Below are 26,049 nucleotides of genomic sequence, written 5' to 3'. Positions count from 1 at the left end.
AAACTCAAACATGGTGCCTGTTGACATGAGTACCGTCACCCGGAGAATCTGTGAAGGAGGCCGTCCCAGCCTAAGAGAAGCCACAGCAGAAGTGGCCCTCAGCACCTTGAGACTGCCCTGAGACCCTGCAGCTGCACACAAAGTCTCCCATTTCAACAGAGATAGCAGAGAGAGGACAGAGCCAGATCAGGTTTCCGCGGCACCAAGGCTGTGTGTTCTTCTGCCGCACCGTTCAGCCTGCTCCCAGAAACAGCCAGTGGTTGTTCCTGATGGAAGTCCACAGGCTGCCGTGACCCTCAACAGCTGTCAAGTCTAGGCACCAGCAGACATGCGCGCCAGGAACATGTGCCAACGGACTCGGGGTAGTGGGGAGGAGAGGACACAGCATGAGGATGAGAGACCTGTCGCACCGCTCCCAGTTTCTCCTAGGCTCTGTTTTCTCCAGGCCTGCACCACTGAGAATCCTGAATTCTCCTGACCTCTCTGACCGCCAGCAGCCATGCTGGCCTGAAACAGGCTGACCTGCCTGTGAAGTTCAGGCCAATTGGAAGGGAATGAGAATCCCTGTTCTGTGATTTCCTAATTCCTACTAGACAATAGTAGGCAGCTCTGTCCGTTGTGCAAATTCTTCTCAGTGACAGGTCACCAGTGAATCACAAAGAGCTTTTATTTGATGTGCTTAAAACACATGAAGCTCGCTGGCGGATAATAGTTTGTGTCTTTCCAGTCATACCCTTCAAATGTCTTCTGCTAATTTGTAACAGCTGAGTTTCAGAAGCGCCTTCAAAACGAGCAAAATCCCCAAAGAAAACAACACGTAAACCCTCTTCCAGAAAAACCTGCCTGCTTTTTGAGCAAGTCCAGTTCAGTTCTCACCTGGTTCAAGATCAGCTGCGTTTGTTATATCATGTCTTGGGTTCTCCAGTGGAGTCGGCAGGGAAACAAAGCGAAAGCAGTGACATGTGTAAGTGATCACCAGAAAAGGAGCCCATTGCCAATTCAAAAATGCACGCCTCAGGTACAGGTTACAGAACAAGTCAGACCAGGCCAGAGTGCCAAGGGAGGTCACACTTGGGAAACAGTCCATGAGAGACCCTTGCAAGCAGGTGGATTTTCTCAAAGACTTATTTATTTATTGGAAAGGCAGAGTGTTGGAGATGGGAACAGAAGGACAGAGAGAGAGAGAGAAAGAGACTGATTTTCCATCTGTTGGTTCACTCTCCAAACGCTCACAACAGCCAGCCCTGGGCCAGGCCAGTGCTAGGAGCCAGGAACTCCATTTGAGTCTCCCACACGGGTGGCAGGGGCCCAAGGACTTGGGCCATCATCCTCTGCTTTCCCCGGGTGTGTGAGCAGGAAGCTGGATTGGAAGACGAGACGCCAGAGCTAGAACTGGCGCTGCGATATGGGATGCTGGTGTTGAAGGCACTCGCTTAACCCATGCACCATGATGCCAGTTCCAAGCAGTTGCATTAGAACAGCTACATTGTACGTGGAAAGCTACATGAAGGCTACAGAAGCAGCAAGTGAATGACATTGGGAGTAAGCAAGACTCAGGATTAGGCCAGGTAGGGAGGCTGCGGACTGATGCAGAGAGGGGGCGCCCCACAGAAGGGGTGCAAGATGACCCAGTGCTGCAGGTGACTCCTCCCGGGAGTGAGCTCCTTCCCAAGCGTTTTCTCCTGCCGTTGTGTTTTCCAGCCTGGAGGTCGTTCCTTCTGGTGAGAGCGAAGCCGTGGACTGCTGGATTCGCATTCAGAGCTGCCGTGAACGGGTGAGGAAGAAGGGCTTTGTTCCTGGACCACTCGAGAGCGTGTGGACAGGAGTCCGGCTTGGTGAGTTCAGTTTTCAGCAGTTACTTTCCGTCCCGTGGTTGCGTGTTTCCCACGGGACACACCTCTGCGGTAGCTTTTCTCACCTGTCTCGAGGGTCACAGCCCAGACCCCTAGGACAGACGACAGATTGATGTGACGTGGCAGCCCTCAGAACGCAGACCGAGAGACCTGCAGAGTGGACTGCTGGGATGCAATCAGAAGGGCTGAGGGGATCCCACGAGGCTCGCCTGTTGAGATTCCCCTTGGCCTCTCTGTGCGGCATTCCTTCCCCTTGGGTACAGGCCAAGGCCTTCTGGAATGAGGCTCTCTGTCTTTCGGTTTGCAGTACTCAGCGTGCTAAAGTGCCACACTTTGGGGTATCGTTGTCTGAGCCCCAGTGTTGGACTGTCTCCCCCTCCCCCGTGATATAGCCCAAATTCTTCCAAATCAGCTATTCTCTGGTTTTCTTTACTGGAATAAAGAATTTTTAAATTGCTTTTGAATCTCATCAGCTTGCCAGCTGGTATGGAACCCACAAATAACACAGGGCACGAATCTGTCCTCAGGTCTCTGCCTTTCCTTGTGTCTTAGTCACGAGAGTTCTGGCGAGGATCGCAGACTTGGTTCCTGATGTGTTAAGTCCCTTGTTGCTTTATGCTTCATAGGCTGTGTAATCTCTCTCAGATCACACACACGTGATGGAGAACAGGAAGAAGAGTGGAATCGCCTGCATCAGCCTGGAGCCCTGGAGAGAAAGCAGCAGAAATCAGCAACAAATAAACACAGAGTTCTTCCTCCATGTGAGAGGTCGGGTTAGACATGATGGACAGCACAGAGCCGCACACGATAGAGCTCCTGTCCTGAGGAATCAGCTCAGTGGAGGTGGTCGACAGCAGAGGGAGGGTAGGCTCTCACCACTCACTGAAGCGTCAGTGACTAAGTATATGAGGTAAACTGGCAGCAGACAGATTAATCAGAGAGTCACCGTGTGCCTGCACACAGTGATCCCAAAACTAGGAGACTAAAGGAAGGACATGGTGTTCGGGACATCCTAAGCTGCAGGAAGGAACAGGGGCTCAGGGCTTGGGGTTTCTGGGGGACTCGTGACGGGTTATTGGAGGAGATGTGTGGTGAGTGGAAGGCCAGTGTGTTATATGGACAGAGTGTCTTAGTCATCCTTGTTGTCTAGGAGTAGCTCTCACAAGAAGATAAGGCAGAGAAGGACTTTAGACACAGCTCCTCTCTACACTGCAAGGAAGAGGGGGTGGGAGAGGGCCAGAGAGAAGCCTCAGCATGCTAAGGTGCCTTGCTTGGAAGTATCATGTTCTGAGTCCCTACAAAAAACAAGGTCATCCCTGGAAGCCTGTATTTTGAGCCAACACATAGCAAAAGGTCAAAGACGCAGCACTGAACACTGAACCAAGAAGGGGCATATTCTGGGACCAGTGTTGTGGCGCAATGGTTTAAGCCACCATTTGTGATACTGCTATTCCATATCAGAGGGCTGGATCGAGCCACGGCTGCTCTACTTCCAATCCAGCTCCCTAATAATGTGCCTGTGTAAATAGCAGAAGATGGCTTAAACGCTTGGGCCCCAGCTACCCGTGTAGAAGACCCAGTGGAATTCCTGGCTCCTGGTTTTGGCCTGGCCCAGCCCTAGCTGTTACAGCCATCTGGTGAGTGAACCACTGGACAGAGATTCTCTCTCTCTCTCTCTCTCTCTCTCTGCCTTTTGAATATAGAAATAAATCTTTTTTAAAAAGCCCAAACAGAAGAAAAGAGGGGACATATTCCCTCACTCTCACTAGTATGGCACAACATTTAAGTCAGACACATAAGACTATTCCCAGATCTGGAAGCAAACAACAACTGATATTTGATGAGTGTATACAAAGTGCCAAACTCCAAGGGTTTTTAAAATGTACTAACTTATTATTACTAACCTATTGCCATTGCTGTTTCTATTTCACATATTGGAAAACTGAGGCATCCAGGCACAATACTGTGACCACATCACACGGCAGACAAGCAGTGGAGCTGAGGTTGTCATCCAGGGTATCTGAATGCACCTGGACCCCACTGGGGCATCCATAGCTCTGTAGTGAGAAGGCACCGAGAGTGGCATTAGAACTCATCATTCAGTGTGCCAATTACATTCCAATAAATGGATCTACAGTATTCAAATATGTGAAGGAGGGTTCTGTGGCCAGGTCGTTGTATAGATAGTGATCTGCTGATGGACAGCTTGGGTTTCAAATGATCTTTGCCAGTATTTTCATTCACAAAGAAGTTATGTAAATGAGTACTTAGGCTTTTGCTCCAATGCATCGTTGCTTTGTGGATTTAAGAAGTTTATACATTGAAATCAGCAAATTTTTGACTTGTGAGACTTCGAATCAGGAAACGCGGTGTGCATGGGGAGGTGGAAGGGTTTTAGGCTTGAAGGAAAGGCCTTGATCCAAAGAAAGAAAAAGCAGCATTTATACAGCGAGAGGGTATTTCCATCTGCACGTGCGGACTTTGTGGAGGGGAACACCCTCTGGTAAATCCATCACGATGGACTTGCCAAGAACTGACGGTCTGTCCATGCACCTGCCCAGGGGCCGTAGGGGGAAAATGACATTGTCCCGCCCTTTCCCAGCCTCCATCGTTAGTGGGGAAAGACAACTAAACCACTCAAAATGAGAGAATGGGGCGTGGCCTTCCAGACGAACGTTCTGGAAGAGTTCGGGGAAACAAGTGCCATCTTGATCTCACTTTCCAGGGAAGCAGAGAGGACTTCCTGTGCCGAAGGCACCCCTCACTGGCCTGAAGGGGGACACTGGGGACTTGGCTTGGGGTTCCTCGTGGAGAAATTCAAGTCTTGACTCCATGATTTCTCCCAAGCTTGCAGAACTGTTTCCCTGATGTCTCCCCTGGCAAGATCCGCACAGCCCCAGCAGCTCTGTGGCCTGTTGATTAAATGCTTCATCCGTCACAAGGCCCCTGGGAACCGTAGGCAGCGTGTTATTGCCGTTCCGGGCAGTTGTTTCTCATCGCGTGGATGTGCTTGCATGGGTAAATAATCCGGCCGTTCCTATGCCAGAGGCTAATTTGCCCTGGCTTGGGAAATGCATGGTGTTTTTTGTTTTTGTCTTTTTTTTTTTTGAATCGCTAAGCAGTATGACTTATATCGATCATCCTGCATGTTCCTGGCTGACCACCAAGGCCCCCCTTCCTGGAGCAATGGCAAAGTTGCCGAAGGAAGATTTCTCACAGAATTCACCACGGACTATGAAGTGCAGTGGCAACAAGGGAATCGGAATTGAGCTGGCAACGTGGGTAATGACCATGATGGCAAAGGAGGAGCCCTGTGATGTTGAATGAAGGAGCCGTTCTTTGGCTGTTTGTAGAGGGTCCAACTAGTTTCCTGAGAAGGCCCCACCACCATTGAACTCCACCGAGTGGGGGTCCATTTCACTTTGCTTTAACTTACATGGCTCTCAAAACTCAAGGCTGAATATTTGCCGGTTAAGGGGATTTTTAACCTTGCTTTCAAATGCCGTTACTGAAGTTCAAAGCATGTAAGACTATCAATGGGTTGCCAACCACTGTAATGCAACACTTATCCAATTTGCGATGATGCTAGTTAAAAAAAAAAAAATCTCTCTCAAGGGAAAAAAAGAGCTTCCCAGAATTGCCTACCCAGGGATAAATTATAAAGATCTCCCACGAACACCAGAACTACAGGAGCTTAAGTATAATTACCACCTTCGTAGGAAAATAGAGTCTTTATTTCTTACCTTTTCACCAAAAAAAAAAAAAAAAACAAAAACAAAACTACACACTCCTGGCAGTTCACGAAAGGTCACTGGCAGAATCAAACCTCTACTTCATGGAAAGTCCCAAGGCTAAATTACACGTATGTGTAAGAGCCTGCTAAATGTTCTGAACAGGCTTCTTGACAAATGCCAATTTCTGGTCCAAGCTCAGTGAAGCCTCAAGGCAACGTCAAGTCCTGGCCAGCCACGATGATAAAATTCTGCAGTCAGAAGCCCATCGCCAGCGAGAGGTTTCATGGCTGGCCTGGCTTAGTCCCCCTGCCTCCAGGGAAGCTCAAGGAGAAGCTGATGGTGCTAACAGGAGCCCTAGAGAGTGCCTGGGCTCCGCCAGAAGTCAGTGTGCTGGGTTCTTTCTGAAACCATGATCTCTTCTTGAGAGCCTACTGCGTTTTTGAAATCTAGACTAACGTATGCAGGTCCTGTGTTACCAGTCTGTAAGGTACAGCTACTGGGGACTCTCAGTGTATATTTTCTTTATTTAAAAGATTTATTGATTTATTTGAAAGAATTAGAGCGGGAGAGAGAGAGCGAGAGTGAGCTTCCACCAACTGATTCACTCCCCAAATGGCTGCAATGGCCAGGGCTGGGCCAGGCCAAAGCCAGGAGCCAGGAGCTTCTTCTGGGTCTCTCACGTGGGTGCAGCAGCCCAAGCACTTGGGTCACCTGCTGCTGCTTTCCCAGGTACAGGTTGCAGGGAGTGGAGTGGAAGTGGAACCGCTGGACTGGAACCTGCTCGTCTGAGTTGCTGGCACTGTAGGCGGCATCTTAACTGCTGCACCACAGGGCCAGCCCATGCATTTTCTTCTGTCTGGATTAATAGGAGCTGACGATCTTGCTCAATGCCGCGTGGGAGATCTGAGTGCTCTTGGACAACAAGGTTGGAACCGTGAAACAGAAGAAGTTGCTTCCCAGACCCACTCTGGCTCCTCTTTCTGCAGCTCGCCTCCTTGCTGGCAGCCACGCAGCGCCTCCTAGGAACATTCCTGTGTCTGCAGGTTTCCGCCTTGCCCTGCCGTTTGCTTAGCATGCACTCCCTTTGCCTTGGTATTTGGAAGTCCTCGAGGACACTGGACTTATTACCTGATGTACCCGGCTCCTGGGGCTGGAGCTCTAGGTGGAGCCACGGGGCACCCTTTCTGCTATGCGTCAGGTTATAGCGCTGGGACAACGTCTCCTTCTCTGGTTAACTCCCCAGATGGTCGCAATGGCCAAAGCTGAGCTAATCCGAAGCCAGGAGCCAGGAGCATCCCCGGGGTCTCCCACGTGGGTGCGGGGGCCCGTGGATCTGGGCTACCCTCTGCTGTCTTCCCAGGCCTTAGCAGAGACCTGGATCAGAAGTGGAGCAGCCGGGACTTGACCCACTGCCCATCTGGGATGCCAGCACTGCAGGTTGGGGTTTTAACAGGCTGTGCCACGGTGCCGGCCCCTATGCTGCATTTCTCAAAGTGTAAACTTCTAAGCAGTGTTTTCTTCCCACAGTTTTGATAAATGGTACATCTAGGTCAGTAGGAACTGGTTTTATTTGTTTTCCTCTGTTCTGTAACACTGCTTGGAAGAGTTAATATTTTTTCCTTAAAACTTCTGCATAACTCCAGGAAACTGTTTCTTGTCTGCAGGCGGGTGGCTCAATATTTCTTAAACGCCCCAAGAACAGGGCATGAAAAGGCTTTTCAGAGAGGTTTCTGTCTTTGCTAAAGCAACAATGATGATAGTAAGAATCATGATCATATTTATTTCATTTGTGTGGGATTTTATACTTTTCAAAGCACTTTCATATACATTATCTCATTTCTCATATAAACCAAACCTTGCATGATATGAAATTAGCTGTTGGTTTGCGCCAAGGAGTCCCATGGGCTAGCGCAGGCTGCAGACCAGATGTTATGAATGGTGTGGAGAATGGTTCTTGGCCAAGCGTGGAAAGATCCAAACTTTGATACTGACTGCAGTGGCAAGCCCATCGGGAGAAAATGCACCGTAGCTTGTTTAGCCGAATACAGGGTCCAGGTAGGATCGGGGCCAACAGAGGCCTGGAAACCTCTTCTGGACTCACTGTGACTTCATCCGGGGACGGCAGGGATCCAGTGGAGCCACATGAGATGCGACACTGTTTCCAGGATGGACAGGAAGGGACCCAGGAGCTCCTGCATGTGTGGGCTTTCCCTCCAGGAAATCCCACCAAGTTGAGAACAAAGTTGCCTGCAAAGGAGAGGTTCCTCCCCCACTCTGCTCTCTCACTCACTGATCATTGATTGCTTGATCCATCTGTCATCCACTTCACACACACTGCTGGAGCCAGGTGCTCGGTTGGTGTTGGAAATACGTAGTGAGCAAGCCAGCCAAGGTGCCTGTCCTCGTGTGTTTGTATGACGCGGATAAATAACAGAGAATTCAGGTTGTGGCAAGAGTTTCGAAGGAAATGAACAGGCCAGTGAGAATGAAACTTTGAACTTATTTCTGAAAGTGTGGGTCTGAAGAGCGAACCTTATGCATCAAGTCTTTAAATCATCTTACGGAAAATGTAGCGTTGCCTTTGACACACTGGGGCTTACTTCTTGCAGAGCGTCCTGGCTAACCAGATCAAACACTCATGGAAAGTAAACAGTTAAGGGAGAAATAATAAACATGGATGTAAATGCATTTGCAGAGAACATTAAGTAAAGTGATGCACTTAGGAGAAACCACGTGTGTGTCGAGACCTTCTCTCCAAACAGCTTCTTTCATTTTAGAGGGGAAAAAAAATCTACGGATTATCTAGTGCGATTTTATTATGTAATCCTGTCCCCCTTTTAAAGTAGTGTGGAATACATTTTGACCTTTATGTTGTTATTTATTTATCTGTCTCAGGAGAATGCTCTGTAGTGCCAGATGTGCCCACAAGCCACTAGGCGATCCCACGCCACTTTTTTAGGCTTTTTCTCCCATTTATTCATTGTGAGGCTGAAGCTAGAGCTCACCTCCCTTCTCCGCACCAACTGCTAAGTCTGCAAGCCGAGATCCTGGGAAGGGACCGTTGTGATAACCGACACAATTCTTGCTTCGCCACACGGGTCTGAAATCCGAAAGGGTAAGAAAGATTGGAGCGGTCACAGACTTGCAATGCTTGTTATGTGGAAGGGAGGAGATTTCTCCTCCAAGGAACAAGAGCATCGTGTTGGCAGGAAAAAGGGAGAGACGGCGGGCGAGCAAAGGCAAGAGGGGCCGACGTGTGGCCACTCTCACCCTGTGTGTGCGGCAGACATCGCCGATGGAGAGCAGCATTCTTTTCTGTTGAGCGTGAGGGTGGCTCAGACGCTTGCGAGCGAGCACATGGCAGACAGGCTGTGTCACCTGAGTAGATATGCCAGGTGGGTCCAACCTCTTGGGGTGGTAGGGTAAAAGTTAGTGCTCCCCAAAATGTCGCGTTTTGACATATTCAAACTGAACTAGAAGCAGTTGTATAGGAATTGGAGGCAGCACCTTAGGAAAGACCAAGGTTAGATTTCGAGGAAGGGAGATCTCTCTCGCTGCTCAGAGGCGGGTCACGGTGTTGGGATAGGAGCCCTGTGAGTTAGTTCTCTGCTGTAGTTTTCTATGCACAGCAGGGTCAGGCAGGGGAGTGTGTCCAAAGGGCCCAGGAAGAGCCTGGTGAGTCTCCCTCTGGGAATAGTCCACTGGTGTTTGAATGCAATAGCAGGTGGAAGACTTGGAGGGAACTCAGTTTCCCCCGTGCCTGGGCATCTTCGGTTACCTGTTCTGCTGCACAGGGAGAGAAAGTTGAGTCTCTTGCTTTGCCCTACAGCTTTTTGAAACGTTCACCCCTTAGCTGAATTTCAGCAGCCTTGGAGCCATGGATTTGAAGGTGCTGTTGGTCCTATCATTGCGTATTGGGCGACATTCTTTCAATTCAACAAGTATTTTGAGTCCTGCCTATGGGCCTGGAATCTTTGAAATAATATTTTCAGTTTCCTCTGTTTTCAAAAGAAGAGCCAGACACTCATAGATGGTGGCTATTTTATTGGAGAAGTTCAAATGTATTTTTTTTGTATTTTTCCAAACTGATCAAATTTTTTAAAAAATCATCTTTAATGGAAACTTACTGTGAGTAGGCCCTGTTCTGAGTGCTACAGAGAAAAAGACATACCACTCTGGTCTCAGTCCAGGGGAGAGAGGAAATAAGAACACAGCAATTCAGACGGGGGAATGGTAATGGAAGCAAACGGAGGCTGCAGGCCTGGGACCCAGGCGACTGGGCCAGCACCTGCTTCGCTCTCTTGGGACTTGGAGGTCCATTCTGTGGGGAGTTTGCTTAACCTGGGATGCTTGTACCTTTAGCCTCAGCTTGTTTTTTAAGCCTTTTATTCTGGAATTATTTCATTTTTAACGTTGTCTTATTTAGAATTTTGTTTAAAGAATTTGGATTAATGTGAAACGCCTCTCAATTTTGTGGGGTACAGTGCAGTATTTTGACAGACAGACACAGCGTGAGGCGTCATAGCGGGCCATTAGCCCTTCCATTCATTGCCCTATAGCAGACTCTGGCTGCCGTACTGCTCTGTGGAAGCCAGAACCCGTTGCCTTCACCTGCCTGTGTTGTGGTTCCCATCATCAGATCTTCCCCCCTTCCATCCCTACCCTTCCCCACGTCCAGTGGTCACTAGTCCAGATTTGTGCTGACCACACACACACACACACAGCAGAGAAAATGTGTGACATTTGTCTCTCTGTGTCTGGCTTGTTTGACTTAAACTCCAGCTCCATCCATTTGTTGCTGTGTCAGGACTTGGCTTTTTGCGGCTGGGTAAGATCCCACTGCACATACATACTAAATGTCCTCCCCCGATGGGCATCCGGGTTGATGCCATATCTTTGCTATTATGAACAACGCTTCATTAAACACCCGAGTGCAGGCAGCTCTTTGCTATGCTGATTTCATTTTCGTTGGAGATACACACACACACACACACACACACAGAGATGAAGTATACATTATTTGAAATCTCCTCTGTAAATACATGTATTGTAGGAAGTTTGCAAAAATTAAAAGCTGTCGACAAAAAACAATGTTATTTCTGTTGATTTTTAATACTGACTTCTAAGTCCAGAATGGATATCTCTATAATAGATGATTCCATGTTAATGATACAAAATTGGATGTAAAATATTACAATTAAAGGGTGGTTTCACCCAGGCAGTCCCAGAAGCCTTTGAAACCAGGCAGAAAACAAGCGTTAAAGGTCGTGTACAGCTCAGGGGCTAATGGTGAGCCCATGATTCACCAGTCCCAGGTTCGGTGAAATTAACTCCAGATATTCGTGGATGTCTCTTGGTGACCCTAAGGGGTCCACTTTACGCAGGTGCAGGGCGATGGCAGTGTAGGAGTGTAAGGAAAGGCAGCGACAGAAGGAAGCCTCTTATTACCAAAAGGTCAGCTGTGCATCTTGATGGCTGAATACTGCTCTAATGCACAGGAGAACAATACGGGGTGGAGTTTTCCTTCCTGCGACTCACACTCCCATGGAACCGGAGGAGCTCTAGTATTCTTATGGGAGAGACACCTAGACTGGTCTCTGATAAAGGGCACAACCTTCGAGGGCCGTAGTGCCGATCACCCTCCTGTTTCCAGCTGTGTGCCCTGTGATTTCATTTTCTGCAGCTTTGAGAGCTCTGTGTTTTCCGTGTAGTTAATTTGTTTTCCAAAAAAAAAAAAAAAAAGCCATTATTTAATTACCAAGATTTTAATTTGTATTTAATTTACAAGACATATAGTTTGGAAATTGCTTAATCGAGTATTATTTCTGGTAACGTAAGAAAAACAAGCAGTGTTGCTAATAAACATAACTAGGGGGAAGAGAACACTGCTGGGATTCATCATAAGCGAAACACAGTTCAGCTACTATAAAAAGTCATTCATTGTATGCGACCATATTTATATTTTCTAATTTGTGTTGTCCAGAAGGATTTCGCTACAAAAGAATGGTAAAGAAGGCCAGTGATCATTAATATAGCTAGATACATTCCTTGAAGAAAGGGAGCGAAATGTTCCAGAAACATCCATGTTAAATTTTCTAGGAACTGTGGATAGCTGTAGATACCTGGGTTTCAGCCAATTTTTGGCAGCATATGAATTTGACATATAGCAAAGGATCTGTGGGAAACTTGAGATAAGCTTTTCCTTGGTGTTATGGCCACCTGAAGCTGGGCTGCTGATCATAGCATAGGAGAAATCTGCTCTTTCTGGTTCATCCATTTCAGTGTCCTTTACTGTTCCCAGATTTGCACCCCAGGGGGAGGAATGGGGGTCTCAGAAAGTGGCTGAAACTGGGATCTCTTGTTATGCCATACCATGGCCCTTGCGTTTATTCGAGAAGAAGGAGGCAACAGTTGATGCTAGTTTGTCACAGGCTTCAAACACTTTTCAGACCTTTATGCGTCTTATTTCCCACTGGTGTCTGGTCTGACGCTGCCTGCCCAGTGGTTTGCTCTGATTTCTGTCACCCTGTCTGCTCTCTGCACACCTGTGCACCCCACTCAGAAATGCAGGGAAAACCTGAACTGTGTGAATGTGGCTTGCACAGTGCCCATATCTGTTTCTACCACACAACAGGAGAGGAAGAATCATTTCAATGATTCAGACCCGGTGTGGAGTTTCACTTCCTTAGAATAAGCATAAGTTGATAACTTCATTCTCTCTCTTTTTTTTAAAAAAGATTTTATTTATTTATTTGAAAGTTAGAATTACAGACAGTGAGGAGAGACAGAGAAAAAGGTCTTCCGTCCGCTGGTTCACTCCCCAAATGGCTGCAACAGCTGGAGCTGCGCTGATCTGAAGCCAGGAGGCAGAAGCTTCCTCCAGGTCTCCCACACGGGCGCAGGGGCTCAAGGACCTGGGCCATGTTCTACTGCTTTCCCAGGCCATAGCAGAGAGCTGGATTGGAAGTGGAGCAGCTGGGACTAGAACTGGCGCCCCTATGGGATGCCGGCACTGCAGGCTGCAGCTTTTCCCCTCTATGCCACAGCGTCGGCCCCGATAACTTGATTCTCTTATCAGAACAGTTTTGTGGAAGGTGATTGTCAAAGAGGATTTTGTCTGTCAGTTTCTGTGTGAGACCCACAGGTGCTGGAGGCTGTGGTGGGGTGGCTACAGGCGCAGCGAGCAGAGAGACTTGGGGAAGCCTGCACCGCGGTGACAAGGCTCTGCTGAGCCCTACAGGAAGCAGATGGTCCCTCCTCCCTGGACAGAACAGCATCTTTCTTTCCCCACGAAATCTGCACGCATTCTGCAGCACCAGCGTTTTGCCAAGCATACACTCTCAGAAACGTGAATCCGGACAGGCCTCTCATTTTACAGGCGATGCAGCTGTATCCCCGAGATTAGATTTCATTAGTGGCTTTCATGGGCCTGAAATCCTTGGCTCCTGGTGTTTGGGTACACAACACTTCCAATATGTTCAATGTGGCCCCAACGGATAAGTTGGCAGAGTTCACTTCTGTTTTCAAGCTTTTTTAGAAATTGATGTGTGACTAACATTATAAAGGAAATTTCACCCTTTTTAGTGTACAGCTCCATGCGTTTTGCAACCATTGCCCAAATCAACAGTTTTATTTCTCAGAAAATTAAATGTTATTGAAAATATAATCTCAAATAAATACATTGAAAGTAATTTCAAGAACAAATATTTGGGCTTAAAATCTGTCTAAATTGAGAATCCCAGGAAGGCTGATCGGTGCAGCTGATGGCAAGAATTACAACAGGTAGAAGAATTATTCCAGGGAAAGGAAATGGCAAGGCCCACAGCTGAGAGTGCAACGTTGGCTGGAAAGGGACCCCAGGCCAAGGAATCACCCGCGGGCCGCCATCTCTCACTGACTGTGCACACCTCCCTTGTGGAAGAAAGCACAGGCCAGAAATAGCCTTGAGACTTAGCCCTGAGGGAGAAGCTCCTAAAGAAAGTCTGTATTCAGGGAATGGCCACACCCATTGGAAATAGAGTTCATTTCATTCCCCATCTTGGCTATGGGAGTCCAGGTAACTTTCAAATGCTGATTCCATTTCCTTTTTTTTTTTTTTTTTTTTAAAGATTTTATGTATTTATTTGAGAGGTAGAGTTACAGACAGTGAGAGGGAGAGAGAGAGAAAGGCCTTCTTTCTGTTGGTTCACTCCCCAAATGGCCACAACAGTTGGAGCTGCACTGATCAGAAGCCAGGAACGAGGTGCTTCTTCCTGGTCTCCCATGCGGGTGCAGGGCCCAAGGACTTGGACCATCTTCCACTGCCTTCCCGGGCCACAGCAGAGAGCTGGACTGGAAGTGGAGCAGCCGGGACTAGAACTGGCGCCCATATGGGATGCCGGCGCTATAGGCAGAGGATTAACTACTGGGCCATGGCACTGGCCCCTCCATATTTCCTTTGGATATGTTCCTAGGAGTGAGACAGCGAGGTCATAGGGTAGGACTATTTTTAGCTTTCTAAGGAATCTCCATGCTATTCTCCGTAATTGTAATACCAATTTGCATTCCCACCAGCAGTGTATTAGGGTACCTTTTTCTCTACAACCTTGCCGGTATTTGTTGTTTTTTGATTTTTGGATAATAGCTATCCTAACTGGAGTGAGATGATCCCTCATTGTGGTTTTATTTACATTTCCCTGGTGGCTAGTTATCTTGCGAGTTTTCTTCTTGTGTTTGTTGACCATTTGTATTTCCTCATGTGAAAAAAAAGTTCATATTTTTGTCCCTTTCTTAACTGCATTGTCTGTCTTGTTATGGTTGCCTGAACTCCTTATGTATGCTGGATATTAATCCTACACCAAGATGCATAGTTTACAAATATTTTTCCCATTAGAAATCCAATCCTTTCAGCGTACCCCATGACTGCTCCTTAAGTTTTCCCCTTCTTCACTCTGCACTTGACCTTCCAAGTTCTGTTCCTGAACCGAATCCGATGGAATCCGCCCTGTCTCTCTGTGACGTGTGTTTTTCGGTGGTGAGCTGCAATCCTCAAGTTTCGGTTAAATGCCAGTCCTCAGAAGCCCTTTGTAACCGTTCAGTACTTAACAAAACTCCCAATTTCAGTTTCATATCCTAAGTACATTTACGCTACTTAACGGTCGTTTTCACGTGAATCCTGTCTTTAAAATTCCTTCCCCAGTTTGATTTCTGCAGCAAATACTGCTCGCATTGAAACCGACAGATGTCAAGCGTGTCAGCTTCATTCCTGTGCTGTGCGTTTCCTGTGCTCTCCTCAGACATTTCTAGAAACTCACTGGGTGAGAGAGCCTGCCCCACACAGGGCTCCTCCTCTGCTTGCACCCCAGGGGGGCACTTCCTGTTGCCCTAACTTTGGCCTGACCTGTTTGTTTCACGAACAACCTTCTTTAATCCTGCTGGGTAGAAGAAGGGACAGTTCTTCCTCAGGAGGGGAGAGCAGGCCTGCTGTGCGGGTACCTCTTGCCCAGTTTTCACATGAAACAGACTTGGAAAGAAAGGAAACCCCAAACCCCTGGAAAGAACACTAGTGGCCTTGTAGAGGCCAAAGCAAAGTGGGTGTTGGCGCTGGGGAGAGAGGAGGCTGCTGGGCAGAAGGCTGGGCCGAGACAGCCCTGGCCCTGCCCTCGCTCGTGGGCCACTGCACCCCAGCTCCGGTCCCATGCCCCACCTGAACCACACGACCAAGATGGAATGGAACTGCCCCGTGTGCAGGCGATGGCAAGACACAGTTCTAGCGTGACAGCGGCGACAGAGCCCTTCGAATCTGTGGAATACTCAGGTTGCCCGCTGGGACACTGATGTGGGAACTCTGGCTACACACCCGCTCCATCCAGGTGTTGATGGGACAGGGGCAGGAAAGGTGTACACATTGTCTTTCTCAGGTCCCTGTATCAAAAGACAGGTTAACAAAAAAACAGCAGGACAAATCTGTCTGATCGTTGTTCTGTGTGACACAAGACCTTCAGATGGAAGACCCAGGGACCCGGGAGGGACTGTCCGTTTTTATGCTATTGTTTGAGGAGGCATGCACAACTGTGGGCAACTGTGATTGAATTAATGGTTGTGCTGACAGTTAGTAGGCTGAGAGGGAGACCCAGCAGAGGCTATCCAGTCTTCTCGGTCTCCCTGTGCACTGTTCTCTCCAGCCTGGGCAGAGGGCAGACCCTTTGTGGAACAGGGGTCTTTCCAGCTACAACCGAACAAGGAAGGTCAGAGGTTCTCTGTGGCTAATTCTCACCCAGAAAGGTAGGGGGAGCATAGAGGAGCATTTCTAGGTTCTATGGCTGGCTTGGAGGGCTGGGGTTCTGTTTTCAAGGTCTGCTTTGTGGGAGAGGAATTGGGGAGTGGGAGGGGTGAAGGACAGGTGGTCAGGGCAAAGCTGTGGCTCCGACGCTTCAGCTTGGGGTATTGTTTCATGAGCCCCAATGACCCCACTGAGTATTCATAGCAATGCTATGCTTTAAAGATAAGAAAAAATCCTCATTTTATGATCTTAGAAACTGAGATTCACAGAGATTAAGTAGCCTTTTTAAGGTCCATATTTAGTAAGTAGCAAATATGGGACTTGAACCCAAGTCTAGTTGACTCCAAATCATGTTTTTCCAACTCCTTTACTGCTTTGCACACTTAACTAGATGAGAGAAGACAGCTTTGGCAAAGGATTTTGTTCTTGAATTATATAACCTCAGAAGGATTGAAGGATCATTTGGCTACTTAAAGGACATTGAACAACCTGTTTTTGTCCTTAAGATGGTCAGTACTTTAGCCTGATTATTTAGCAAAATACAGTTCTAACTATTTTTATTTTAAAAAAGAAAAGCTGCTGGCTGCTACAGTGAGAACATGATTTGGTTCTCCAGGTCATCCAGATGTGTAAACTCCAAAGTCACCGGTTAACAGTAGGAAGAGGGTAACAACACAATGTAACTCCGGTGTCTAGGGGTGGCCCTTTGTAAGCTATACTTTCTAAGGACAGCCAGCCATCGTCTCTCCTGCCCATGGCATTCTGAGCGGTCTTGGGACTCTGCCAGCCCGAATGCCGAGACCAGACACCAACCCAGCAGAGGTGCCTGGCAGTGGAAGTGGCCCTCCAAAACCATGAGCTGAAATATTCCTGTTTCGTTGCTAAGCATCTGGCCTTAGGTACTTCATTCTAATCCTGAAAATCTGGCATGTGAATTTCACTCGTTGGATGGTAACAACTACAGTCTCTTTGCAGTTCAGCAAAGAAGTGAACCAATGCACCAGTGAGAATAAACGTGGAAAGTTTATGTGGACACCTACCCCTTGCCCATTTCCCAATAGTCAGGAGAGGGTGCTCTCACTTAGCCTGTTAATTTTTTCCATTGTTAAAGAACTCCCCTACCCAAACATAACTGCGTTACAAAGAAAGTATGCAGTGTGACCTTAGACACACACTGTGAGGTCCAGAGATGGCGGTGGTGTGATGTCATGGAGGAAATACCCGGAGACTTGGTGCCCGTTCCACCTGCGCACAGCAGCCCCTTGGGTTCTTGATGTTCTCTTAGGCGTTGTGTCCATTGCTCAGCTGCTTTGAAATCTTCACACGGGAAGCAGTGTTCCAATTTCTCTGCTAACTGGTGCTATTTTCTGAAGCAGACAAGGGCACAGAGTAGTAACACAAAACTCACCACAACGGCAGGAACAATGGGTGCTTCTGCCTCGCGTGCTTGCCAGCAAACAAACAATGTCTTGAAAAAGATACTCAGCAGGTAATAAAACAGACTCTGGCTCCCTCGAATTCTTCCGGGACTTTATACATGCTGCTGTTTAACGTGTCTTATCAGATACGGTGCATAGACACGGCCGTCACATTTGGAATAAACACAAGCTTTATGTGCCACACATATGGAAACAGGATGCATTTCCAAGAAGTCCGAAAGAAAGCACTTCGACTCATTTTTATTTCACTATTGTTCATTTCCATGTAATGGGCGACTCCCATCCTCCAAGGCGAGGACATTCACAGTTGCAAGTAATCAGATGGGTTTCCTGGTGCGCAGCGTTTTTAGTGTCAGCGTCAGTGTCAGTGTGTGTGTAAGACCTGGAGCATATATGCAGACATGGGCCTTCATATGTGGGGGGTTCAGCTAAAGATCTGCGTCTCTTAGTGTCTGCCAAGGTCATCTTTGATGCTATCTTAATAAAACGTATAGGAAAATATTCTATCAAGGTACTCATTTCTAATTGATTTTTATGCAAATCAAATGAGATAACATATATGCAATAGTGCTCTGAAAGCTATAAGCCCTTTCATAAGTAATAGTTGTTTCTACTCAATATAGACGAATCTTGGAAGCACAATGTTGAGTGACCAAAGCAAAAGCCTGGGGATTTTCTGTAACACCGTACCATTTTGATCACTCACAAACAACCTGTAGGTTAGGCTACCTATGTATGTGATAAACCAGATAAAGAATAAGAAACCATGAGAGGCACAAGATTCAGTGCAAATTCATTGGAGAGGTTGGGAGGGTGAGACAGAGGGAGAACACCAGGTGGACTCATGTTCTAGTTTTGGGGAAGTGGTAGGTCTGAGGCATTCATTATAGTTTTATGCTGAGAGTTAAGTCACCTATATTTCATAGTTATATAAATCATATAAAGAAAATAATAGCATTAATTCTAGATAGAGCTATATAAGAGTAATTCAAATCCTAATTTTGTCTCTGAACCGTTAATTACACTTTTTGGTTCACCAGCTTTTTAAAATTGCTTCCTTTCACCTTCCCTCCTTCATTCCTGTTGAAAAATCACTCTTGCAGCTGAGGCTTGTGCCATGTGGCGTGTGCAGAAGCAGGGGATGCAACGTAGCGTGGTGCGTAAGCTAGCACAGTAGTCGTGGACGCTGGAGCCAGCCCCTGCTCTTTGTTGTCTGGGCTGTGAGCAAGGTTGCTAAACATCTCATTGCCTCAGCTTCCTCATCCTTAAATTGCAGGTACAAGCCAAGTTCAATCACAGGGCTGTGGTGGATATTAACTGGGCTGATACACAAAGCATCCTCCTTGGTGTTATTATACCAGATGCTGATAAACCCTGTGCTAGCCCTGGAGGCATAGCCATGAGAAAGACGAGGGTCTGGTCTGGAACATTCGCTGTGATGCTCTTCAGAAACAGGTCTGGCTGCTCAGAGCACCGTCACACTGCATGATCGCCACAGCTTGGACAAGCAAGCTGCATTTTTCTGTAAACCCATTTCCAGAAAGAACAAGCCACTTGGGCCTGTTACCAGCCCCTCCAGCCCCCAAACCAACCCTGTGCATTCGCTGTGCCTTGAGAGACAACTAGCAGACCTCCCGGCTGATAGCGGTGGCCCCATGAGATAGAGCCGTCCGGCTGCTCACTGATCACCGTGATGAGCTGCTGGTAGAATATCCGACCAAGCTAGTTCCTAGACAGACGAGGTGAGCTGAACGTGGCACTGATTTTCTGGTTATTCCAGCAGCTGTTGCAAACTGTGACTCCTAGGAGGAGATCACAGACTGCAGACCCAAGAAAAACTCAGATGGAAGTCTATTTCAGTCAAGTTAGTTGTGACTATGGGATGAGAATTTTGTTTGCAGGAATTAATTATTCACATATTTTTGAGGCTCGGTGGAAAGATAATGCATTTTCTTCTGTTCACTGTGGTGATAAAATACTTTTTGTCTTGTGCTTTATATTTTTGGAGGAAATCCTGTAATTATTTACTGACCTATTTACTCTGCAGATTTCATGAAAAATTATGAGTTTCTTAGATTAATTGGAGATATTGTAATTTAGTATGAGAACTCGTTTATATTGTTTTACTTTTGCAGAGACATCCAAGTTAGGATGAGAAACTAGGCTAGCAGAGAATGATGACGACTGCAAGAACCAGAAGTCATGAACACAAGTATGCAAACATGTGGTTTGGGGCAGAAACCAGATGGAGAGGTTACTGTGAATGTCAAGCTAGAAGCAGGAGAAAGAGAATTGAGAAAGGGAGGAAGACAGAGCAGGAAGGACAAGATGGGAGGTGAAAGTGTGGGTGAACAGCGTGTCCTGGAGAATTCATGCAGCTGACCCATTCCCCAGCAGAGGAGGGTGGGATGCGACCCTCTGGCTCTGGCCGAAGCCCACTTCTCATCTGGCCCGTGTTGCTTCCCTGTGTAACGGAGGCCATTTCCCTGGGTGTTCCAGTTTAGGAAAAGGCAGGAGAAGCTCTGACAGCTCTTCCCAAGCCTGGAGTTGGTGTTCTGTTTGGTTTTTGATGCGTTGAGGCGAGCACTGGGCTGCTCCTGTCCCATCCCATCCCACACATGGCTGCATCTGTCTTGCTTCTGAAGGCCACGCCCCTTGCCCAGCACTGTGAAGGCATCTCACCCGTCTCATCGCTCACGCCAGTAGGCAGCTGGGTCTTGCTGTAACAGCCTGGACTTTAGGAGGTGGAGAATCTAGGACTTCTAATTGAACTTTCTTTCCAAGGTTCTACTAGGCATATCTAGAGTTTCTGTATAGCTCCCTTTCCAAGATATAAATAACTCCCCATATAGGCAGCAGTGTATACAGGGTACTCGGCATTTGTCGTCTGCCTCCATTCACCATTGCTTGTGGTTGCTACACCCCAGCAAGGCTGTGAACAGGCTGTGAGTACAGCAGAGGGCTTCTCTGTGGAGTTGGCATACAGGACTATTCTATCACATACGTCCATGTGGAAGAGCTAAGTGCCAACTACTCACGTTAAAGTATGGCTACCGTGTGAACAAAAACTGTCTCAGAACTTCAGAGATGTCACAGGTCATACTGTCTAGGACAGAACTAACAACAAAGAGCAAACTTTGTTAGAAAAGAAGCCATTGTCACCAGTGAGGAGAGTCTGGTCTTGAAGCTCCATTTGCCTTCACAATTTGGTTAGACATCAGGAGTGTCTGTGTTCTACGTCTAGATCCAAATGTATGTAAAAAGAGAAGCAAGTGTTTCATTTGGGCTTTTGAAAACTTGACATATTGGGAATCTAATAATGCACAGAACAAAGTCAATCTAGGACTAGAAAAATGTTTTATATTACAAGTCAAAATTAGGATTTTTAAAAGTCAAAAGAAGAAACAAATAGTCTTCTTTGTGTGCACTAGAAATAGAAGTTTGTATAATGAAACAGGTTTGCTTCCCTTGTAATAGCAATTACTGCTGAGGTTTTCCCAAGAGAACAGTTGACAAAACAGAGGTTTCTACTCTGGGTTCTGTGGTGGATTCTGTGTTCGCATTGACTTAAATTCTTTAGTTTTAGCCTGGTTGAAACAGCTGTACCATATCGCTCTTGTCTTATGGACACAGAACACAGCACTGTTTTGCTGGTAGAAGGATTTTTTTGTTGTAAACGTGCTTGCAACTAACAGCAAAACTCAAAGTTGCCACCAACTGGAGGCAGCAACTTTTAAAAAGTTGTTCTATTGTTTTTGTTTCAGAGATAAAGTGCTATATATTTATCTCTTGGGGGTTTCTCTGAGGTTCTATTCCATTTCTTTCCTTCTCCACGGTGACAACTGGTGTAAATTCAGTGTTCTACATAATAGTATATGTTTTATACATGTATTATGTAATTATATATTTATAAGTACTTTATAGTTGTTTGCTGATTATAAAGCTGTATATAGGCTTATCTGTCAATGATATATATTATTCTACAACTAGCTTTCTTTTGGTTGAGGATTATGGCTTTGAGATTTGGTCATAATGATTCATGAAGGTCTCATTTGGGGCGTTTAAATTGTAGAGTAACTCTTGCTTGTATATGCTCATTTATCTCCTTTTCTGTTAATGGACATTTGTGATGGGCAGTGAGGAGTAACAGAAGACTTGTATGTGTGATCTCCTGTACAGGTAGGGAGTGGCCTGGCTGTGAGTCTACATGTGAACTTCCTGTCTGTGTGATCTGTACAGGTGGGGAGTGGCCTGGCTGTGAGTGTCCATGTGAACTTCCTGTCTGTGTGATCTCCTGTACAGGTGGGGAGTGGCCTGGCTGTGAGTCTACATGTGAACTTCCTGTCTGTGTGATCTCCTGTACAGGTAGGGAGTGGCCTGGCTGTGAGTCTCCGTGTGAACTTCCTGTCTGTGTGATCTCCTATACAGGTGGGGAGTGGCCTGGCTGTGAGTCTACATGTGAACTTCCTGTCTGTGTGATCTCCTGTACAGGTGGGGAGTGGCCTGGCTGTGAGTCTACATGTGAACTTCTCCACCGTGGAGCACCCCTGGCTCTACATCTACTAGAGGCTTTCAGATTGTCTCCTGGTGCTGTACAACCTTCCAGACTGGGTCTTTTCATGTTTATTTCCCAGCCTTCTCTGTTTTCAAAACCTGTTTATCATGTAGAATTTTGAACATAGTGAAACAGAGTAAAAATCCTGTTACACAACTCAGCAGTTGTGAAAACAGGTGTTTGCTCCTTTACCTTATGTGTGGTTCCCACAATGAGCTGATCCTCTGGCGTCCCTTAACGTGGGTGGGTGGGGTTTGCTGTGGCTGCTGCTGTGCAATGACATTTTGATGTCAAGGATATGCACATCCGTCCCCCATCCATTTTTGTTATTATTTTTGATGTTCTGATTATCTTTGGCTAGCGGGAGTCTGTTTAAGTTGGATCCTGAATATTTTTGCCATAATACTAGTAGTTTGGGGGGCTTCCTTGCTTTCAAGGGTGACAGAATACTCCTGAAAACTCTTGAGTGTGTTACCTCCTATCTGGAATCAGCCGTTTCCCTAAGGAGTCCTGGTTCGTTTTAGTGGGAGGTGATACTTGGAGATCACAGTGCGGCCAGCAGAGGTGCATGTGTGTGGCGGTGGGTATGGTCTCCTCATTCTTGCTTCAGTTCCCTACCCCAAAGCTTAAAGTCATGAATTCTTAGAGCAAGTTCCTTTGCCTATTTCTGAGTATTCTCTTGAATAGACTTGACCCATTTGGGAACTATATATGCATGTTAGAATTATCTTACTAACTTCCATTAAAAGTTGCTTTTGGAATTCTATTGACTTAATACATTAATTTTGGGATAAATTTTATCTTTGGATTAGTGTATCTTACTATTCCAAAAACTTGGTATATTGTTCCTTATACTTAGATACTTTAATGTTTTTATTTATTTATTTGAGAGACAGAGAGAAAGAGAAGGAGAACACTCATCCCCTAGCTTACTCCCCAAATGCCCTCGATGGCCAAGGCTGGGCTGGGGTTGTAACTGGGAGCCAGGAACTCAATCGAGACCTCTCATGTAGGTGATGGGAAGCCAGTTACTTGGGCTACCACCACTGCTTCTCAGGGACTACATTAGAAGCAAGCTGGAGCCAGGAGCCTGAGCAAGAAATGGAACCCAGGTATTATGATGTGGGATGTGGCTGTCTAAACTGGTAGACCAAACGCTTGCTCCCTGCTTTTCTTCCTGTTGAGAAACATTGTGTAATGTATATGAAGTTCTTGCTCATATTGTCTTGCACTTACCTTAGAGTATTTTTGTGTATTGTGGATAGGTTTCTTCTATGACATGATACCTACACTTTTCTGTATGTATACTTTATTATTAAAATAAAGTGAGCTGCAGAAGATGGTAGAATCTGGCTTTAGTCTTGGAGAGTTTGAATAAGAAGGAGTAAAAATTTGTCAAACCAGTATTTCTCAAAGTGACCACGCAGAATTTGTATGGAATTCCCTGGGCTGTCCAGGGGAAGTAGAGCTAGGGAAGATGGCACATTGGAGAATGAAGGAAGCAGGGCGGGTAAGGAGAGGTCCCTCTTCAGTCTTCCTGCCCGCGATAGAGCTGGGGGCAGAGAAATGTCCCCCCATCAGGAGCAACGCGTGGTGACAAACGCGGAGGTCGTGGGAGTGCAAGGCCTGTGAGTGGTGAGCAGCAGGGAGACGCGGCCAGCCGCTACTCGCTACTCGGAGACAACCTTCCCAGCACAGAAGGGCAGCCTCGCGGAGCCTGGTTATCTGAACAGCAGAGGAAACCAGAAATGCAGGTTTTCGCGAGCGTACCCAACCTACACGTGTCAGCAGCTGATTCCAACGTTTTAGGAAGTTTTTTTGACCGTGTAAAACACATATGCCGGCTGTTTGTGATCCGTGACTCCAGCTTCTCTAAGAGTATGCTGTCATCATTCTTAGCATTTGATGGTTGGGGTCACTCAGTTTGTGGAGACACAGGGACGGAATACCCTGTTGGGGGTCTCCTCAGTCCACCACTTCCCCTTTCCAACCCCACCAGCAGTCCTGATGGGCCCCCTTGGGGACACCTCTCCTCCTGCCAGAGAGTCTTGACCACTGCCCATGGTGGGAAGGCTGCCTTCCTTCAGTGGAGCTGCGATAGGGAAAATGTGGGCCCGCTGATTATAAAGGCATAGACTTTGAATCCGAATTGGTCTGCGTCCAGCTGGGATCTGTGGGTGAAGAAGCCAAGTCCCACAAAATTCTGGTGACTTGCACAAGGACATGTGTAGAGTCCGTGGCATCTACTGATCTCGGTTTCTCATGAGTTCTCCGCCTGTGCGGCAGTATGCAGCCAGCCAGGTAGGCAGGGGACTGCAGGAACACCCCGCATCCCAAGAAAATGCGAAGTTTTTGCCTATGCATAACTAGACCTTAATTAAATTTATTTGTTTATTTATTTTTATTTGTTTTATTTATTTGAAAGAGAGTTACAGAGAGAAGTAGAGAGAGAGAGAGGTCTTCCATCCACTGGGTCACTCCCCAGATGGCTGCAGCGGCCAGAGCTGGGCCGATCCAAAGCCAGGAACCAGGAGCTTTTTCCAGGTTTCCCATGTGGTTGCAGGGGCCCAAGCACTTGGGCCATCCTCCACTGCCTTCCCAGGCCACAGCAGAGAGCTGGATTGGAAGTGGAGCAGCCGGGACTAGAACCGGCGCCCATATGGGATGCCGGTGCTTCAGGCCAGAGCTTTAACCCACTGCACCACAGCGCTGGCCCCAAATTGAATTATTTATAATGTCCTAAGTAGAGGCTGAATATACCATATCCTCTTCCCCATGCCTGAATACAGATTTGGCCAGTCGGTGACATCAGTAATTGAGTGAGTCTGCGTCTTATGTGTGGTAATTACACTGTGGCTTCTTGCTGTTATTTCCAACACTGGGAATGGGCTTTGCATGAGAGATCATTCCTCATATAAAGAGGAGTAGAAAGGAAACTTCTTTATAACTGAAAAACAACTAAATGGAGGGGCCGGCGCTGTGGTGTAACGGGTAAAGCCGCCGCCTGCAATGCTGGCATCCCATATGGGTGCCGGTTCAAGACCCAGCTGCTCCACTTCCCATCCAGCCCTCTGCTGTGGCCTGGGAAAGCAGTAGAAGATGGCCCAAGTCCTTGGGCCCCTGCACCCACGTGGGAGACCTGGAAGAAGCTGCTGGCTCCTGGCTTCAGATCGGCACAGCTCCGGCCGTTGCAGTCATCTGGGGAGTGAACCAGCAGATGGAAGACTGCCCCCCTCTCCGCCTCTCCTCTCTCTGTGTTAACTGTGACTTCCAAGTAAAATAAATAAATCTTTTAAAAAAATAACGAAATGGCTTCGTATTTCCTGGCCTCTTCAGGTAAATCATAATGGTAGTACATGTTACCATTTGAGGAGTCCTGTCCTTTGTCAGAAGTGATGTTAATACTTTGCAAACTGTCTGCTTGTGCTTGTCAAAAGCCTAGCAAGTAACTAGAGTTCATTCTGTTTTATAGATGAGGAGCCAGGTTAGGTGATTTGATCCAAGGCCTCTGACTTTGGAGTTATGCCATGCATCTCTGCACTGCGCTGCCTATCCAAGTAGCTGCTTCAACCCGAAGGCCTCCATGAAAATCCCAACAGAGGTCAATCATCGGCGTTGTTAGGGGATTAAAGAGAACTGTTTGTTAAAGAGAACCATTCGTTAAAGAGAACTGTTTATTCTTTGTTCCACATTTCCCTTGGAGGTTCCGAGTCTTGATTTTCTCAGAACATCTGACTCGTGGCATTGCTCAAACTTTTGGTTTGTGTTTCTTTCTTAGCACACACACACAGTCCATAAAAATGTAATCTGAAGTGAGTTCCCTTACAAAGAAAATAGACTCAAGAAAGCAATGCTGTCAAAATGAATACATCTTTGAAGAGAATTTTGTGAGCATTAGTGAGCAGATTATTTGACAATGTGTCATAAATTTAGATCCCAATTAAACATACGATGTGCAATAGTTGCCTATACAATGTGAACATGTTGTAGATATATTAAATCCCAAGTTTAAGCGTGTTGCTTAATGAGAAAGAGCTGTGTATGATGTCAAACAGGATGGTACAGCATTCGCGAGACATCATCCTTTTGCCTGGAGTGAAATGAATATGGGAGTGATGAGGTTTTAGGATGAAAGTAATTTCCTGTTTGCCCAGATAATGCTTGGTTGGTTGTGGATTATTCTCCCAGGTGGTAGAGCAAATCGCTA

The 26,049-nt window shown here is 46.8% G+C and overlaps 1 protein-coding gene across 4 annotated transcripts in view; it reads left to right on the top strand.

The window, feature by feature from the left end:
- Positions 1 to 26,049, top strand: part of LOC149122228 (uncharacterized) — an 86,822-nt gene that overhangs the window by 41,875 nt on the left and 18,898 nt on the right. For 2 of the 4 annotated variants that reach the window (XR_016220430.1, XM_089312971.1), the window contains exons 2-3: positions 1,702 to 1,835; positions 2,499 to 2,763. Coding sequence is in view for 1 of the 4 variants with exons in the window: in XM_089312971.1 (XP_089169097.1) it covers positions 1,702 to 1,835; positions 2,499 to 2,763 (399 nt within the window). In the remaining 3 variants the exon portion in view is untranslated. Of the gene's footprint in view, positions 1 to 1,701; positions 1,836 to 2,479; positions 3,993 to 26,049 lie in introns of those variants that run through there. The other 2 variants (XR_016220432.1, XR_016220431.1) reach the window with 2 other exon arrangements.

Source organism: Oryctolagus cuniculus, chromosome 14, assembly GCF_051225735.1.
Source record: "Oryctolagus cuniculus isolate XC-2025 breed Fujian yellow rabbit chromosome 14, ASM5122573v1, whole genome shotgun sequence".
Taxonomy (NCBI): Eukaryota; Metazoa; Chordata; class Mammalia; order Lagomorpha; family Leporidae; genus Oryctolagus; species Oryctolagus cuniculus.
Note: the sequence above shows the minus strand (reverse complement) of the source record. Positions and strands in the feature narration are given on the sequence as shown.